An 18,752-nucleotide genomic window follows, 5' to 3' on the forward strand; every position below is an offset into this window, starting at 1 on the left:
AGTATAAATAAATTCAAATATTTACACACAAAAATATTGCATAAATGATATTTACAAAATAATTACAAAGGTTAAAAATAAATTCTCTTATACACAAGAATATTACACAAATAATTCTTAAAAACTTAAACGAACTAGGCCTATTGAACAAATGGACTGAATGACAAAATATTTTTTTCAACAAAATAATTCTTTATGTTACATACGGTTGATAAAATCAATTGATGCAACTAATTCTTAGCAAAATAATTTTCTGTTACAAACTTCTTGTAAAAAATAAATTTATGTAACGAATTTCTTTACAAATTTATTTTTATGTAACAAATATTTTGAAAAATTTATTTTCATGTAACAAATTTATCTACACAAATATTTTTATGAAACAAACTTCTTAACAAATTTATCTTATGTAACAAATTTCTTTACAAATTTATTTTTATGTAACAAATGTTCTTGAAAATATATCTAACATGATATAAATTTAATTTAGAATATGTTTTATTTAACATAATGACAGGTAAATAAAATTATAACACTGAATCATTATTTTTTTTTATATATATATATATAGCTGTTTTATTCGTATGTATATTTTTCACAATCATAAATGAACAACAACCCTAATGTACAAAGTAAATTCAGTATAATATATTTTATTTATTTTTGACAACTATCTTGACAACATTTAATTATGTTTTACGGTAATTACTATATTCAAACTGTGTCATCCTTTGTAATTGTCATTAGCTTTTGTCGGAACGATGGTTTCTTTTCTTTGATCATGTGGATTTCCAATTTCAATCCATTTCTATATGGCTAATCTGCAATCATTAGTTTCCGTTCGCTCTTTTTTTCTTTTTTTTTTTCTTATATAAAATCTCTCACTATACTAAGGATTAAAAATTACATTCGGCTCCGTATATTCACATTTTTTTTGACAAAATTAAATGTTAATGTTGTAACTTTCTAAACACAAATAAATCACATAAATAATAAAAACACATTTCCTGACAAAATTAGTTTCTATGTTACAACTTCTTTTTAAAAACAAAAATAAATGTTTTAAGTTGTAACTTTCTTGGTAATTACATCCATTATCATTTGTTTTGTCGAGCGTTATGGTTGATTTAGAGGAAGTAGTTTTAGTATACATTGAATATAAATTGACGGGGTTAATTGTTTTGGATTCACCCATCATCCAGAGTACTATTCGTGCTTGTAAAGAGTTGGAAAACAATTTTAATGTGTTAGAATTGTGTAAAGATATTTCTTCGGAAGCGCTGTATTATGTATTAGAACAAATGATGAGCGATAAAAAAATAAATGTCGGCAGATTTGTGACAGGACTCGTTTTATGTACATGTGTTGCGAAACAATGTGACACTGAAATGCAGTTAGAAAATGTAAAACGTGTCTCTTGTGGATTTTTCAAGGAAAAGTTTTCGTTATTTGAACTTCGTAATGACGATAAATCGGTTAGTATGTTTCTTTTTTTTTTTGTTTTGTTCGTGGGTATTTTAACAAATATTCTTAAATTATTCATTTTATTTATAATGCGCGTGTTTCGTTTACTAATTATTTTTATTTTTTATTTTCGTTCAGAATTTGTTTCTGTGCTTGAAGGGAGATGTTTTTTTTTCAGAGTAGTAGCATTCTTAGTGACTGGTATGGTGTTAACGCTTGTTTTTTGTTGAATGTCTTCAGATGTTTCCTCTAGTCATCAAAAACATTATTATGAACACCATATTGTATTGATCTCTCTAATTAATTTTAGATGTGTTATCATTTATCTAAAATGTATATTTCTCAATAATAACACTTTACTTTATAAATTTGGTAAAAATTACATTTATAATATGCCTTTTTATTGAAACCGTCGTTACATATCGTGCGTCTCAAATTTGTTTTCTTTTGTGTGCGTTTTATTTTTTTAGCAGTACCTATTGTGTCTTTCTTAAAAGATTTAAAATTGAAAACACGTAGAAAATGAAATTCATTTTGAAATAAAGAAATTGTATTTAAATTTAATTAATCTATGCTTTATACATTTTGTATGTTTATTTTTGTAATAATACTTATTATATATAAAATATAACTTTGCATTACAGATCTATTGTACTGTTTAAAATTAAAAGAAGTAAACAGAATATTTATAATCACAATCATTTATTATGTGTGTTTGCAATTACATTTAACAACAACAGAAAAGAAAACAAATTAAATTAAGTCGATAAATAAATTTACCGTGAATTAAAGTAGGAAAACTACTTTTACAAATTTACACTGACAGTAAATTAAGTCAAAACATAGGCCTAATTAATTTAATTTCATTAAACAAATCTATTGCAATACACAATTCACAAACATAATAATAATTTAACAGAAAAGAAAACAAATTATTTTCCGGGCCGATTCCTTGTACCATAACAACTAACCTTTCAGGCTCAGGTACAATTGTTTGATCAAACTACATCGGGTGAATAACGAGAGAAGGAATTAAAGTAAGACAATATGTATATAATACGCGTGGAATCTAACACACGGTTACGAATTCTAGTTATATCATTATTACGATGATCGGGAAGCTCTAAAATACTACAAACATAACGATAAAATGGAGTTTGAGCAAATATTGATCATGCCAACATGAACGGGTAAAACTAAATACAATACAACAGTAATTGAAATTAAAATAAAACACTTGACAAATCATTGACAATAAAACTATTTTCTTTTCAATACGTTCATGACAATACCGCTTGAAAAAATCGCTACATCAAAAATGTTGTTTTTGAATGGTAGAGAGTGAGATTTTGGTTTACGGGTTATTTTGTTAGGATTAGTTGTTGTTATTTTTTCCAGTCCGATTCCTTGTACCATGCTACCAACTATTTCAAAATTGACTTCCTTTGATTTTTGGAAATTTAAAGTCAAACAGTTTGTCTGAATCAAATTTTATACACGTTATTTTTCCAAATCCATTCCCCATTGTTCATCAATAACACTTACAAGTACCCGGTTTCGTTTGAATTTACGTTGAATGGATTTGTGTAATGTATATGTATCTTGCTTGCTCAGTCAGTCTTGAACTTGCCTCTTGGTAATATTTAAATCGTATTTTACATTTTGATAAAGTCGGTCCACACCACCAAAACTATCAGGATGCTTAGGATCGTAATAATATACTTTTCTTAAGTACTCATCCATACTCATTACCCTCATTCACCCAAATGAAAATTAAAAAAATAAATAAAATACTTAAATAACACGCAAAGATCAAATTCATTTTCGTTGTTGTTGCTTTTAAAAGAAAAAACACAACCTTTATTTTAACACATATTCTATTTCAATATAATTTACAACCATAATAATAATAAATTTACCGAAAAGAAATAAGAAATATAAAAATATAATGTAACATTAATTAAAAAAAGTGTTAAGATATTATTTTAAATTTGTACAAATTACAATTGGTAAAGAATCTTATTAAAAAGTTCTGAATCATTTGTAATCAACTTTATGGCTTTAGCAAACGCATCAACATTTATACAACGTAAATGAAAGTAGTTTAGCGCCCATTCAAAATGGGTAGCGCTATTGTCCACAAGTTTCAATGCCAGAATTGGTCGAAAAAATGTTAGGAGTTGTTCATATCTTGAGCCGTGAAAGTTATAACGTTCAAACCATGTCCTTCAGAATGAATATAAATTCTTCTATGAAAACCTTCTCAATTGTTCTCATTATCTCTTTGTACTCAAGTTCGGTAGTTTCTTTCTTAATCTCCGCCTCCAGCACAGGGTTCAGGTACTCTTCCGCAAACACCCCATCTTCTACCTCATCTTCTACATCGGCTTTTCTTGCCAGAAATAGGTGGTAGTCAACTACCGATGACGTGTCGTCGTATACAATCCTCTCCTCTTCAGAAATTATTCTCGATCTATAATGTTCGTCTTCTTCAGTATTAGATACATTATTGACATCAACGTTCATTGGAGGTGGGGGTTGAATCGCCATTAAACACGTCATATCCCCCATCTCTTCCCTCATCTCTTCCTCCTCCTTTGCTGTAAAATAGGCACCAGTCATAGCTAGTATGTCTTTGTCTTCAAATTCTGAATCACTGCTTATATTATATAACATCTTCTTCGACATCAGAGTCCATAGTAAGATCAATTATTTCAATCACGGAACCCATAGTAACTAGTTGTTGGTTTTTGGTTGAATATGCTAAGTCTGTCAGGCTGTAGCGTTGTAGAATGAGGTAAAGATGACAAAATATTCGAGAGTTATATACATTCAAAGGATTACATTCGGCATTTACTGAATTTGTTTCAGCCAATTGTCATTGTTGTATTTCCTGTCGGAACATTGTGTCGAAGCGCCGTGTATCTTTTGTTTCATTAAGTAGCTTCCCCACACAGTCCATAGTAAGTTCAATCACGGAACCCATAGTAACTAGTTGTTGGTTTTTGGTTGAATATGCTAAGTCTGTCAGGCTGTAGCGTAAGTGGGTACTCCCATTTCCAAAATTGTTCAATTCAAGATCATCAATCCGTTCCGTTTTCCAAAAGATTACATTCGGCATTTACTAAATTTTTTTCAGCCAATTGTCATTGTCATATCCTTGTTTCATTTTATTTCATTGTAATTGTTTTATTATCTGCTTTTGTTTTTTGCTTCTGTAATTGTTTTATTATTTGATTTGATATCTGCTTTTTACATTTATTATTATTGGTGTTTTCCTTTGAGCACGGTCTTACTGAAAAACAACTTTTAGTTGAGTTAAGTATCCGTGATTAAATAAAGCATATTATTATTATTATTATTATTATTATTATTATTGTTGTATTTTTTGAAAAATAGTGAAACTTAACATCTTGCTTCACGTTACACCAATCATTCATTGCGAAGCTCCATTGAGCTTATTATTATTATTATTATTATTGTTGTATTTTTTGAAAAATAGTGAAACTTAACATCTTGCTTCACGTTACACCAATCATTCATTGCGAAGCTCCGGAAGATGGTTAATTACCTGTCGGTATAGTTCAATCAAGACATACTTATTATTTAACTTCGGTCATTCTTATCTTTTTGTTTTAGTCATTGTTATAATATCCGGATCAAATAACTTATGTCTTTGGATTATGTCGGCATACATCAAGCAAAAACCTCAATTAACTAGTTTTAATTAACCAGGTGCATCTTTATTGACTCTATGACTAATTCAAATCTTACAAAAACTATATTGTCTCACTTCCATCTATATAACAATTCTAGTGAAATGATATATTGTATTGTCTTATACTACCCCCATTGTTAACCATTGTTATAAAAACACCTGGCGGATATTACGTAATTTTGTCTGAAGTACCTTATCTTCTACTATAGTGAACTATAGAGTCGCGTCCACGCGACTAAAAAGCTATGAAAAATAAACGTTGTGGTAAAAAAATGTTATCAGATGACTAAATATAGGTAATATAACTTCAATTTTACATTTCTGGTATTTTTATTCAACTTTAGATTTTTATTTTCATGCTGTAGCAAAAATTATCCACCGTATATACACCATATTTTTTCACCTTCTAGGGAGTCACCAGACATGTTATTACATTAGGTTAAACTACCTAACTACTGAAAAATGTCTTCTTGGTTTTTATTGCAGAAATTTGCCAAATTTTGTATTTGGCCATATTAAGGGAAATTCATGTTTTTCGTCTTGATTTCTGTTACAAATATTTGATTTATGTACAATTAACAAGATATTATATTTAAATTCATGCCTGTACCTGAGCTTTAAACTGCACAAAATACTACTGAAAATATGGTCAGGTGTTATGGTAATCACCGACTTGCATATTATAAAAGGGCATTATTCCTAATAGTATATGCAGTATTTACAATGGGAGAAGATCGGACTTAGAATATTGCAGCAAAATGTTAGTTGAACAGATTTGAGAAGCTGTTTGAATATGCATACACACCCAATTTGAAGAAACGTCTAAAATTGTTTGAAAATAAGACTAACAAATGTAATTGTTGGCTAAGTTAATAACGTAGCGATATTTATTTCACTCATGTCACAGGTTAGTGTGTACCATGTTTGTAAACAATAAGTTAAGTAAAGAAAGTACGATTGTCACTTGTACTTAAAGGAGTTTAAGTAAATCATGACTATGCAAACATATCAAGATCATTCCATTTAGGCCTACATCAATATTAGCCTATTTATATCACAATGTAGGCATATAACATTGTCAATAACTATTTTAAATAGTAAACTATAGTATTTCCCATATTGCATTTTAATTTTACTATCGTATGCCATACATACTATTATATCAATATTTCCTTTTTCAACTAAAATTTGATTTTTTAAAAGGATACAATGTACAGAGTAAAATATACATCCCTCTTTTAAAATGGACGCGTCTGGTTATTATCAATCGATAGATTGATACCGTTTCAGAAGCTTAGTTGAAGCTGATGAATTAGACTGAGCAAAGAATTTCAGAAAGTTTTGTTTATCAGTTTCCTAATATACTACAGTATAGTCTACAACTTTGGAATTAAAAAAAATGGAAGAAAACAACGAAATTATTGTTGGCGAAGAGGATGGAACCGGGATTAGGAAAGAAACATTCTCTGGATTTCTCAAAAAAAATCTTTTGATAATACTTCTGATGACTTCATTGGTCTTAGGATGTAGTCTTGGATTCATTTTAAGACTAGCCACTGATATCGAGTTTACAGACGATCAAGTGGAGTACATCCTCTTTCCGGGAGTTCTCTTTCTTAACATGCTAAAAGTCTTAATCATTCCTCTGATCGCGTCAAGTCTAATATCTGGAATGGCGAATCTTGATCAACAAGCGTCTGGTAAACTTGGTTCTCGTGCAGTCATATACTACTTCTTAACCACTGCAATTGCCGTCATTCTTGGTATCGTTATGGTAGTCTCCATTAAACCGGGGAATATTAATGATGATGCTGAAGAGATTGATAGAATTGGAACATCAGAACCAGTAGATACGGCCGATGCGTTTATGGATCTCTTACGGTAACTACAATCATTTTAATCCTTTTTATTGAACTAAAAAGTATTCTTGGCATATTTATGGTCGAAATTAAGATATTGAACCTGACCTGACGAGAATATGACGGAAGCCTTTAGTGTTAAATATTAGGAACATTTTAGAAATTGTATGTACATTTGAACTAAATAACTACTTTACTTATGGTATGAGAAGCCAGTTCATCGTATTGTGTGCGTATAAGATTTAAAAAAATGTGTTCACTTATTTACAGTACTCCTTCAATATTGATTTAGTCAGATCTTTACACAAACGTATTTCATTACCTGTTGGAAAAACAGCCTTTGCTGTATACATAAGGACCTGCAAACATTCCCTGAAACCATGACATAAAAAGAAAATAATAGCTGCCTTTCAGATAATTTAAATAAGACTCTACTAGACCCGGATGTTGCTACGTCTACTAATTTTATTATTTCAGAAAAAGAATTTCATTTACTTAAACCCATTTTATCAAGTAAAAACACACAATAGAACATTTGAAAGAGTTGACTGGTTTACCCAAACAGCGAATTGAATCAATGTCAAGTGGGCTCACACACTGGAATATTATATAATGATTAAAATAGATTATAATTTTTAATAAATAAATAAATTTACAACAGAGAAGCAACAAAATCTACGAAAATATTTATAAAACAATAAAAATGTTAAAACATTGCAGATATAGTTTTCGTAACATAATTTTGTTCATTAACGAACTTTATAGGCCCATGAGGATATATTTTCAAATTCATCGATAACTACCGGTACATGATTGACACACAGAGGGTTTAGGTCGCAAAACATTTCCATTTTTCATTATGTATTATTATCTTATTGTTGCGTCAACAAACTATGAATTTCTAAGACTCGGGTTCGAGCCGCGCCTCGATTGGCATTTAGTATTCAACCACATTTTCTATTTGCAGTTTTAAGTAAATTCATAAATATTCTTTATTTGATTTCTCAGAAATATCTTTCCACCAAATATTGTCGAAGCTTGTATGAGAACTGTAAGTCATCGTTTGTTATATCAAATATTATTCCAGATATTTACATTGATATGACTAAACTATATTACGCAAATGATTAAAATCAATAAAAAAAGTGTTTCTATTCCCTTCGTTATTTTATTTATATATAGGTCATTGACAATAAACCTAACTTTATTTCCTGTTCGTCTTTTCTTGGATATTGTCAAGAAGTATTATAATTGTCTATAGCTGTATGAAGGCCCATTCAATACCATGATGTAAATGCGTTGAAATAACATTTAAACAAGGCGTAGTATATTGAAGAACCCATATTTCTAAACATAATATTTATGCCTTACTAACCGTTCAGTGTGTTCTCCTTTAATTGTATAGTACAAGACACGTCAGATTGCAGTTGAAAATGAAATGATGAATAAGACTGAGAAGGTGGTGTACGAATCTTCTGGGGGTTTTGAGGATAAATCGAACATTCTTGGCATAGTCGTTTTCTCAGTCGCATTTGGAATTGTTCTTGGAAGAATGAAGGAAAGTGGTGACCCGCTGAGAGCCTTCTTCAACTCATTAAACGAAGCAGTCATGCAGTTGGTAAAGGTTGTTATTTGGTAAGACTTCATGATGATCACCATAGAGATATAGCCTAAATGACAATAATTATGATAATAAAAATATAAACGGCAACACTGAAAAAAAAGGTAAATGTTGTAATCTAAGTTTGGACCGGTGTTATGGAATGACTTCACCTCGTAAATGTGAGAACCAATCACAGTTGAAGTCTTTAGAAATAATAAACTATAAATCCACTCCTTGTGTTAGACACTAGCATGGAGTTTACTCCATGACACTAGGCATATCGTCATCGTAATTATATCATGGCGACCAGCACATCTTATGGATGATGGTGTGGAGGAGAACAACGTGATTTCTTGACTTATAGAATACCAACCGAACGGGAAAAGCTCAATCCAAAAAGTTCAAAAATTTGCGCCGGTTTTCCACTATGAAATTTACCGAAAATGTCAGTTTATGCGCATGCGTATACATAATCCAATCTACATTTCGCAATGCGAATTGAACAAATGTAAAAAACTGACTGAGTTTCGTTTTGATGCTTGGAGAGTGGAGCTGAAAGAGTCGTGAGTTACAACCATGGTATTATGTCAAAATTGAATCCTGACATTGTCATGATTGAACCATGGACTTTGGGATTAGACGGCAAGCACGAATCACCGAGCTACAGCTCCAATAGCCTTAGTTTTTTTTTTATTTCAGGGTCTCACCAATCGGAATTTTCTTTCTTATCATGGGAAAAATAATTGAGATGGACGATTGGGCAAAAATGTTTTCTCAGATCGGCATGTACATGGTAACAGTTATTGCAGGATTGGCAATTCATGGACTGTTCATACTACCATTACTGTACCTAATATTTGTCCGCAGGAACCCATACAAATACTTAGGTGGGGTCACCCCAGCTCTAATGACGGCATTTGGTACGGCCTCCAGGTAATATAGGCATATGATTGACTTAGGATTTCTATAAATAAAACGTGTTTTTTAAAAAATTATTATCTATCCACAACTAAAAACAATAACTAGATACTATTGGAACAAATAGATACAGTTTTACAGCGATGTGTGTATATATAAATATAGAAACTAATTATAGACAATTTAAACAAAACCGTAACTTTATCAATCATCTGTCAAGTAAATGTGCAAGATCCTATCATGTAAAATAAGTTCTAGGAAACTATTTTGCGTCAACTTCTAGAGGTAGGCCTAAATCCATGCGTCAAGAACCAAAACATTAATAATAACAAAAGCATATGCCTACGTTTCGTTTTTGTAATTACGTTTTTATATAATGTTCTCATGTCTATTTCGTTAGTTCTGCTACATTGCCACTAACGATTACGTGTTTGGAAGAAAACAACCGCATTGACAAACGTGTAACTCGTTTTGTACTTCCCATCGGAGCTACCATCAACATGGACGGCACGGCCCTCTATGAAGCAGTCGCAGCAATATTTATTGCCCAGGTGAACGGAATAGACTTGGACTTCAAAGACATAATCACAATAAGGTATAGTTTAAAAATTAATTATGTAATCAATATAATATAATTGTGTTTTTCTGTATATAATAATAAAATAGATCAAGGTGCGAATAAAATTATTTTATTTAAAATATCAAATTTCTGATCTTTGCCTATATCCTCTAGACAGTGTGAACATCTATTTCTAAAGTATAAGTAGGCCTGACCTCCTATCGTCTGCTCTCGGGGCATGGCATGTGGTAGGCCATTGTTTCACTAAATAATTTGAAAGGAGTGGGTGATATTAAAATTGTTATTTTTTTTAGTATCACTGCTACCCTCGCCAGTGTCGGGGCTGCGGGTGTGCCACAAGCTGGGTTGGTCACCATGGTAATAGTTCTTAACGCAGTCGGTCTTCCAGCAGAAGATGTTACTTTGATACTTGTCATTGATTGGTTTTTGTAAGTTTCACATTAGTCACATTACACCCTCCTTCGGCCTATATAGAGATAGTAGCTGTTTTACTCCATGTCTTTTATCGTTTCTTTCTATGTTGTTAGTACAGTAGTAGTTAGCAGGCAAGGTACTTTCATTTAAGTACTATTCACACGAGCCACAACCGACCGTTTGTTTTAAACTACACTACTCTGTATAGGGTATGGCACGCCATATGTACAGCTATGTCAGCTACTTAAGAAAATTAAAGCGAATCGTCGTCTTCTATAGAACCTATGTAGACTGTCTACAATGTGACGACATCAGTGGCGTAATTAGAGGACCCATCTTTCGTTTTGTCCTATCCGAATTAGGCCTATAATCGAATTTAAATCAATTTTACACACAATTCAATTCAGAATGTAAAATGAAAAATTCTTTAATAGTATATTATCATTAGTTGACCTATTTATTTATTAATTATACAGGCATAATCAACAAATTTATATTCAATTCAATTAAACAGGGATCGTATTCGAACAACGGTAAATGTTGAAGGCGATTCGTTTGGGGCTGGAATTATAGCGCATCTGTGCAGGAAAGATCTAGCAGAAATCGATGCTTATGCCGAAAAACTGCCTGATGCATATTCGAATGCTGGTTATGACGTTATTGAACCGACGTTCGTCAACGTAGATAACGCTGATACTAAATTTTAAACACCGATATTGATATTCAACTATTATAGGCCGATCCTATAATTAGATTTACTGTATTATTGTGAAGAGAATATTTTGATTTTGCTGTGTTAGATTGTTTTGCATATTTCTACAATAGCCTATATAAATGGTTGTATTATGTCTTAAATTACATAATGTGTGTGTTTTTAGTTAAGGTTAATACGGAGGGGAGTAACATCAGAGGTGAATTGGTTAACTTACAAAATGGAGGCATATTTATTAAACGAAATGCTTAATATCATTTCGGCTACATTGAGGAATAAACTCTTACACCAATGCTATAGAATAGTATTGTTATCATCGACACAATGCCATTATGTATAAAAAACGTAATAGTAATGTAACTCCTTATTTTGTAAGATGATGCTGAACCAAAAATATTGAATGTTAGGCCTATATCTAAAGTCTCCAGTTATTTCAGCAAGTAGCATGTACTTAAGGTATTTCTACACTATCAAACTTTATGTGACAAAAATGTGATGTGCCCATATAGGGAAATAATGATGTCATCACTTCCATATATATATATTTGATACGGTAGTGTAGACAGAGCTTTAGTTTTTAAAATTTCTATTGCTATGCCCTTCAACCGGATACATCGAATCAGAAAGATTTGGTTGTTATTTTCTTATTAACAACTACTGTTTGTGGAATACATGCACGACGAATTCACGTTTGAATAATGACTGAGCTGGCATATTATCAGCTCCTAATGTATTACATGTTAGTACATACTGTAGTTCATTTTTGTCCACCCGATTCTGCAGCTGTCACTGGATACATCTTAACTGACTAGCGCAAGTCATCGGTGTATCAAAACGCACGGCAAGATAATACGGCGCATGTGTCAAGAATTTTTTTTCAGGCAAATTGCCAAGGATAACTATAAGCGAATTCATTCACTATCCTTCTTGAATGTGGCAAATCCTGTTCACAAGACAAACATGCGTCCGTTCCTGCATATACACAAGATGCTCTAAATAAACAAAGTCTTATTAAAAGTCTTTGTTGGGAGTGGAGTTGTAATTTGTCATTAGAAAAAATCCAGACATATAACAGGACTTGGGTTGGTAGTCAAGCATCATAACCACCAAGCCATAATTCCACTCTAAAATTCAAAAACTCCTCTGAGATCATGTCAGAAACACTTTTCCTTCACATATTTTCACGCTGCTGCTCTAGCCAGCTACGTCCCACGAGGACTACTCATTCAGAAGCTAAAGCAAGCAGCAGTTATAGTATCCAAGGCCGACAGTTTTGCGACTTTGTAAACTCGACTATAATTTAAAGATCCCAGCTGCTGGACACAAAAAACGTCTGGGAAAAGAGAGTCTATGAGGGCTCACGGTTGAACGATTTTGAATTCTCGCCCTTTGATTGGTTGACGCGAATCAACAGACTGTGAAGAATTTTCTCACTTGTACCGCCGTGAAGTCACGTTGTCTCTAGAGGGTATTCAGTTGCATGCCTACAGGTTGAGGTCACACACACAGCACATTAAAGTTCAAAATTGACCATGTTTTAATGGGCATGTGATTCATAATTGAAGAACCATCTTTGATTTGTATGTATTTTTGCGATTAAAGGACATCTTTTTAATAATTAATCATAAATATATCTGAAGAAAGAACAATAATTAATTTTAAAATGTCGAGCAGCGCTTTTGTAAGAAATATTTCTTGTTACATATAATTATATTATATTTATAAATATCAGCAGTAACAAAAAACATGTTAAAGTACGATAGCATGTCATTCAGCTTACTGATAAAATTGGTCATAGAAGACAGCAACTTTACACATACAGTAAATAGATATAAGACAATCAAAGAAATTTGTTTGAAATCCCGATTTATTCAACCTAATTGTAATCTTAAATACAGAATAATAATAAAAAAAGTATTCATAATAAAAATGTCTATAAAGACAAAACAAACAAAACTGGGTTTAGGTTTATCACGACATACGTCCACCATGTGGGAGAAACAAGTAGGCCCAAAACACTGTAATAATTGATAATTGGTCATCCGCACTTGGCGGATAACCCCTTGTTATTGTCAGGATCTTTTTTTTCCTATCTTATTCTTATTTCTTTCCCAGAATTTTGTTGCACGTGTATCTCTAATTTTTGTGGACATAACATCGTATAACTTTGTCAGAAGATTGACCTTAGATGTGCAGACAATTTTGTAATATGATGTTAGAGTCGCTCGGCGTAATATTACGCGCGATTTTATGAAATTTTATTTTTGCTCATAAATTTTGAGCAAAAAATGATTTTTCAACGAATCTTTTGACTTTTGACATGATAAAAATGGCGTGCTACGCAAAAAATTACGCGAGTACACGTATTTGAAATGTCAAAATGCGCAAAATTTCTAATCAATTTTGCGTACATTTCAGGTCATTTGTGCGCACAGCTCGTACAAAGCGTAGAAAAATGGTTTTTGCAATTGATTTTTGTTTTTCATATACCACCTGTAGTAGATTTCATTCATTTTGATTAACTTTAATTGCAAAATAACGACGCACGTGCACGTTAAACTTTAATAATCGTTTGCTAAAGAATGGATAATTTAATGCATATTTGTGCAAAAATATACCTATTTTTAATCAGTTATAGCTCCTCAGGATGGCTGGTTACCCCAATTTTTAAAAATGTATTATGGAAGCTGATGAGTTGTAGATCAAGTGATGTAAAATTTGTACCTACCAGATGTTCTGACGTCGCCATTAGGCCACTCGAAGTTAAAAGATAGAATTGTTTTCGCTTTAGTACTAGTCAATCGCTTATGCTTATCCCATTTCGCCCTAGATTTTAATATGTTCTTTCTCAATCAATTCTCTTTCACATGCGTTAAACAAATTTGATTTTTTCTTACGTCATCATATTAAAAAATTAGAATAACGTGACCTATTTAATTTCGTCTATACAGTATATTTCAATCTGTTATAGCTCCTCAGAATGAAAAGTGACCCACGTGATTAAAACTTAAAATGGAAGCTGTGGAATTATATATATGAATTCCTATAACAATTTTGTCTATTTGATATCATGACGTCATCATATGGGCAGTTGAATTCAAAGTCAGATTTTCATCTCTTTCGTAAAAATTCACCGCATTTAAAATAGCACGCATCAAATTAATAATCATAGGATGGCATAATAACTGTCGGCGTTCATAATGTATGTGGTGCATGTTGCGTTTTTGCGCGGATAACCCGAACTCGTCAAAGTGACGAGTTCAAATCTAGTTTAAATTCCGTCTATTTAGTTAGATTATATCTTTTCTCACAGATACAACAGCTACAAAAGTACTGTATAATGGATTCAGCATTTCAACATCCACCATTCCGACATAACTAAATGTCGATATATTGAATCCTAATGCGATGGGTGCATATCATACATTCTCGCGAACGTACAGTGATTGATTGATTAATCGGAATATAGCAACGCAATCGAACACATCTAATTGTTACATTAACGGTTCCAACAGTTTACACAGTGCAACTACAAAATAAACTGTTTACAGTACAGTACCACACGATTACAGGTATTATATATTCATAATTAGGCCACATGGATGAATAAATTAATGCCATTATAACGCCAAATTCAAAATAGTACTGTTACCAGGCTTTCTATAAATGTTTTTGCTCAAAATAGTATACAAGAATCTTGTTATAAGACGAATCTATACCCATGTTTTGTCAACATCGCATATACAATATGCCTACATACTATTACAAGTTAATTTTGTATTATAGATTTCTTATGTTTAAATAGGCTGAAGGCAGTTATCTATTCCAACTACAGTACAAGCTTTTCATAATATTACACTATAGACATACGAGGTCCTACGGTACTAAATCGGGGTATGTACATTTCTTAATCATATGCTTGTCTGGTGTTTAAGTTTGCGTCGATGATGAATATGCACAGTTATTAATTTGCAGAAGAGACCAGAGTGGTACCATTTAGTATATACTGTAATTACCTGGCTGTACTACTCTATATATACTGTACATTTTAACGGAACGTTTATAAAAGGGCCTACTGTAAATTGTTATATGTATTTTAAATACGGAATGAATTTGTTAATGGTCACTAATTTAATTGATGTTTAATGATGATAAATTCATGTCCAAATATTGAAACCGGTCATAATGGCATGTACTGTACTTTCAATGCTTGGAATTTTAGGCCTACAATTGCTTATAGCCTACTACTGTAGCTCACCCATCTTATTATAATATTAACCTACTCTGAAATCTTAACTTAGCTTAAATTACAAAAAAATGCAGCAACAAAGGCTACACATAATTCCAAAAGTCAGGAATACATTGTTCAAATAAAATTCTAATAAACAATATATTCTAAATAATATAAATTCTAATATTGACTAAGAACAACTTTCTTTCAATTTCTGATGGGATTTGAACTTGCAACCAACTTCCCTATATTAGCTGATTCTCGTTACTGTATAATATTAATATGATTTGTCCAGTATCATAGGCAAATTCTGTAAAGATCTTTCTACACTATCAAACTTTATGTGATGTGCCCATATATGGACATGATGATGTCACTACCATATTTGGGCACACACTTTTATTGTCAAACTAGCTTGATAGTGTAGACAGAGCTTTATACACAATACAAGTGACACTGTATAACATAGTATGCGTATGATACTGAAACAGATAACATATGTGGAGGGAGATATTGGGTGCTTTTAGGGCGAGCATCATGCAGATGGCCTTCTTTCACTCAATTACCTTTACAATTTCATAGTTCATGATAGGCCTACATTTACATGCACTTTAAAGATGCATTTCCTATTTAATAGGCTGTAATATACAACACAAAAACATAGTGTTTACCAAGGCAAACAAACAAAAATCTTTTATAGTTTGTTAAATCTGAATGTCAGGGCTGTATCCACCAACGGTTGGCAACATCACCCACACCACAATGTTGATCTGTTCAACAAGAATATCACTAAAAACAACTGCTAAAATATTAATTATTTCGCTTGCCTGATCTTGAGAAGCACTATTGGTGACCTCCAAAAAATGTCTTGTAACCATACCACTTAAAATCATGTGACTACTGCCCTGATGTTAACATTTGCTCTCAATTGGTTTAATTTTATCTACTAACTTTAATTTTAAATCTATTAATCCATTAATATAAATTTTATATTCTTTTTTCAATGTATAATTTTCTTGTTTGTTCATCAGTTTGATAATTTTGATATCGTAGTTTTATTTCTTTCATACGGCCTCGTGGAAGAACACATTTTGTTGTGAACGAGACTCCGTTTTAAAATAAAGATTTTATTATTATTAAGTTGTGGTTTTACTTCAAAGTGTATTAGAATAGAAATGCAGTGAAAGTTAACCTACAAAATTAAAAAACACTATATAAGAAGCTGAAAGTTTTATTTAGGTTAATTTTTTATAATTCAAGAACATATGCAACCAGCAATTATAAATCTAGCATTTAGCTAAATTGTTCTGCTCCCACAGTGCATGCTCATGCAATGCTATCTGCTGGGTGAATAGTGCCATTTTCAGGTAATTCAATTTCCTCAATGTTGTTTTTGTTCACTTTCTCATCACTGCCACAACGAACGTAACCGGTACCGGCATCTTCTTTATCCAGTTCATCTTTTGTCAGATGATAAATAATTCCAGCGCCAATGGAGTCGCCTTCTACATTAACAGTTGTTCTGCATCTGTCTCTGTAAAAAAAATCAATAATGTATAACAAAGCATACTGTACATCAGCAATTAAAAAAATAATAAAAAAATATATATATATATAATTTTAAAATATGAATTGGCAATCCTGATGTTCAGAAAATTTATACAAAAACAATAAATAATGTATAAGAAAAGTAAATTCTTTAAATATTATTTACATATTTTTAAATAATTTTCTATTTTATTCAGGGTGGTAGCACTTTGGTTGCACTGTTCTCCCTTTGACAGCTAAAATGACATTATAAATTACTTAAAGATGTATTGTCCCCCTAAAAAAATACATAATAGTGATTCACTTTGACCAAAAACTTATATATAAAAATATACCTAAATTGTCTGGAAGACAATGGTTCTTGGTTGAAATTAACCATTTCTTTTGTCTTTTTAGAAGTGAAATATTTATTTTTGATGATTTTTTTTTCTACAGAAGTGAATAACTTTATTAAAACTGTGAAATTGCCTATTCAAAATCTGATTTTATTAATCTTTATTTGTCATGTTTTTGGGGGACAATACATCTTTAAGATATAAGGTATAAATATTGGTGCCGTTTTTTTCTTTTTTTAGAACAGTATTACAGTGCTAAAAAGCAAGGACCACTGTATAACAGTAGTTAAGAAGAGGATAATACTGTACCTACTGTATTATAACAAATTACATTGAAAAGTTACATGCACAACTAACTCCAAATACTTTAAAACTTTATATTCTTTTATATAGTCAACATTTTGTATTTTCATTTTTGTATAAATTAAATCCTGTAAGCAGCCAATTTAAAATTATTTTGGTAATGAATAGTAAATACTGAAAATCACATTACTAAACCAATTAATCTAAAGAACTAACACCACAACAATAAATATATAAATAAAAGTGTGCACTGTGTATTGGGATATGTATTTTGTTTTTCGTTCATTTTTTAATAATTACATGTAATTAATGAAATGATAAATTATTCCTTACAAAAACCAGTCAATGATGAAGATCAAAGATATATCATCAATTGGAATTCCGACAGCATTCAATACAATTACCATGGTTACAAGACCAGCATGTGGTATAGCAGCTGCTCCAATGCTAGCAAGAGTAGATGTTACACTATTAAGAAAAAACAAATTAATCGGTTTAAATATAACTATTTGCCTCTTGTGTTTATATAACATCTCTCATTTACAAACAGGTGGGAATATTGTGTTTAAAGAGACAGCATATTTTTAGTTCTGTCAGAAAATAAATTAACACGTTTCCTCTTGCAAAATTAAGCTTTCCACTATTTTTGTTCAGTTTATTCTTTTGTAAATTTGTGTCAACTACTACTACAGTAAATCATATATTTGAAATGAGTAAATGTGTAGCTGGTAGGCAATATAAGTTAAAAGAACTTTAAGGCTTACCCACCAGAAAAAGATACATAAACATAACCAGTAAACTAGATTTAAACTCCAATGAGTTAGGTTATCCGCACTAATAAGATAGAAAAACTAGATTTGAACTCGTCACTGTGACGAATTCGGGTTATCCGCGCAAACATGAAGATAACAATTTTAGAAGATAATTATCTGAATAATAACATTATATATAAAGTTTGAAGAATTTTGGGCATGTAAAAGTAAGAGGCGCTCTGTTGAATGTTTTGATGATCTATGAAAAAAAAAATTAAAAAAAATCCGATTTTTATTATTTGAGTGGCCATGATG

The 18,752-nt window shown here is 31.3% G+C and overlaps 2 protein-coding genes across 3 annotated transcripts in view; one reads left to right on the top strand and one right to left on the bottom strand.

Annotated features, from left to right (window-relative positions):
* The first annotated feature begins 6,490 nt into the window (after positions 1 to 6,490).
* On the top strand, positions 6,491 to 13,090 carry LOC144845448 (excitatory amino acid transporter 1-like). Its single transcript, XM_078702799.1, has 7 exons — positions 6,491 to 7,063; positions 8,050 to 8,092; positions 8,447 to 8,676; positions 9,344 to 9,577; positions 9,963 to 10,157; positions 10,436 to 10,570; positions 11,071 to 13,090. The coding sequence occupies exons 1-7, from the start codon at positions 6,582 to 6,584 to the stop codon at positions 11,261 to 11,263; spliced, it is 1,512 nt and encodes a 503-aa protein (XP_078558925.1). The 5' UTR covers positions 6,491 to 6,581; the 3' UTR covers positions 11,264 to 13,090.
* A 24-nt stretch (positions 13,091 to 13,114) lies between these two features.
* LOC144845446 (excitatory amino acid transporter 1-like) overlaps positions 13,115 to 18,752 on the bottom strand; it is a 29,851-nt gene continuing 24,213 nt past the window's right edge. The window contains exons 7-9 of one of the 2 annotated variants that reach the window (XM_078702795.1): positions 18,019 to 18,153; positions 15,897 to 17,033; positions 13,115 to 15,703 (exon numbers count right to left, since the gene is read on the bottom strand). In XM_078702795.1, coding sequence (XP_078558921.1) covers positions 16,826 to 17,033; positions 18,019 to 18,153 — 343 coding nt within the window. In that variant the 3' untranslated portion in view covers positions 13,115 to 15,703; positions 15,897 to 16,825. Of the gene's footprint in view, positions 15,704 to 15,894; positions 17,034 to 18,018; positions 18,154 to 18,752 lie in introns of both variants that reach the window. The other variant, XM_078702794.1, reaches the window with a different exon arrangement.

This window comes from Antedon bifida, chromosome 6, assembly GCF_963402885.1.
Source record: "Antedon bifida chromosome 6, ecAntBifi1.1, whole genome shotgun sequence".
Classification (NCBI taxonomy): Eukaryota; Metazoa; Echinodermata; class Crinoidea; order Comatulida; family Antedonidae; genus Antedon; species Antedon bifida.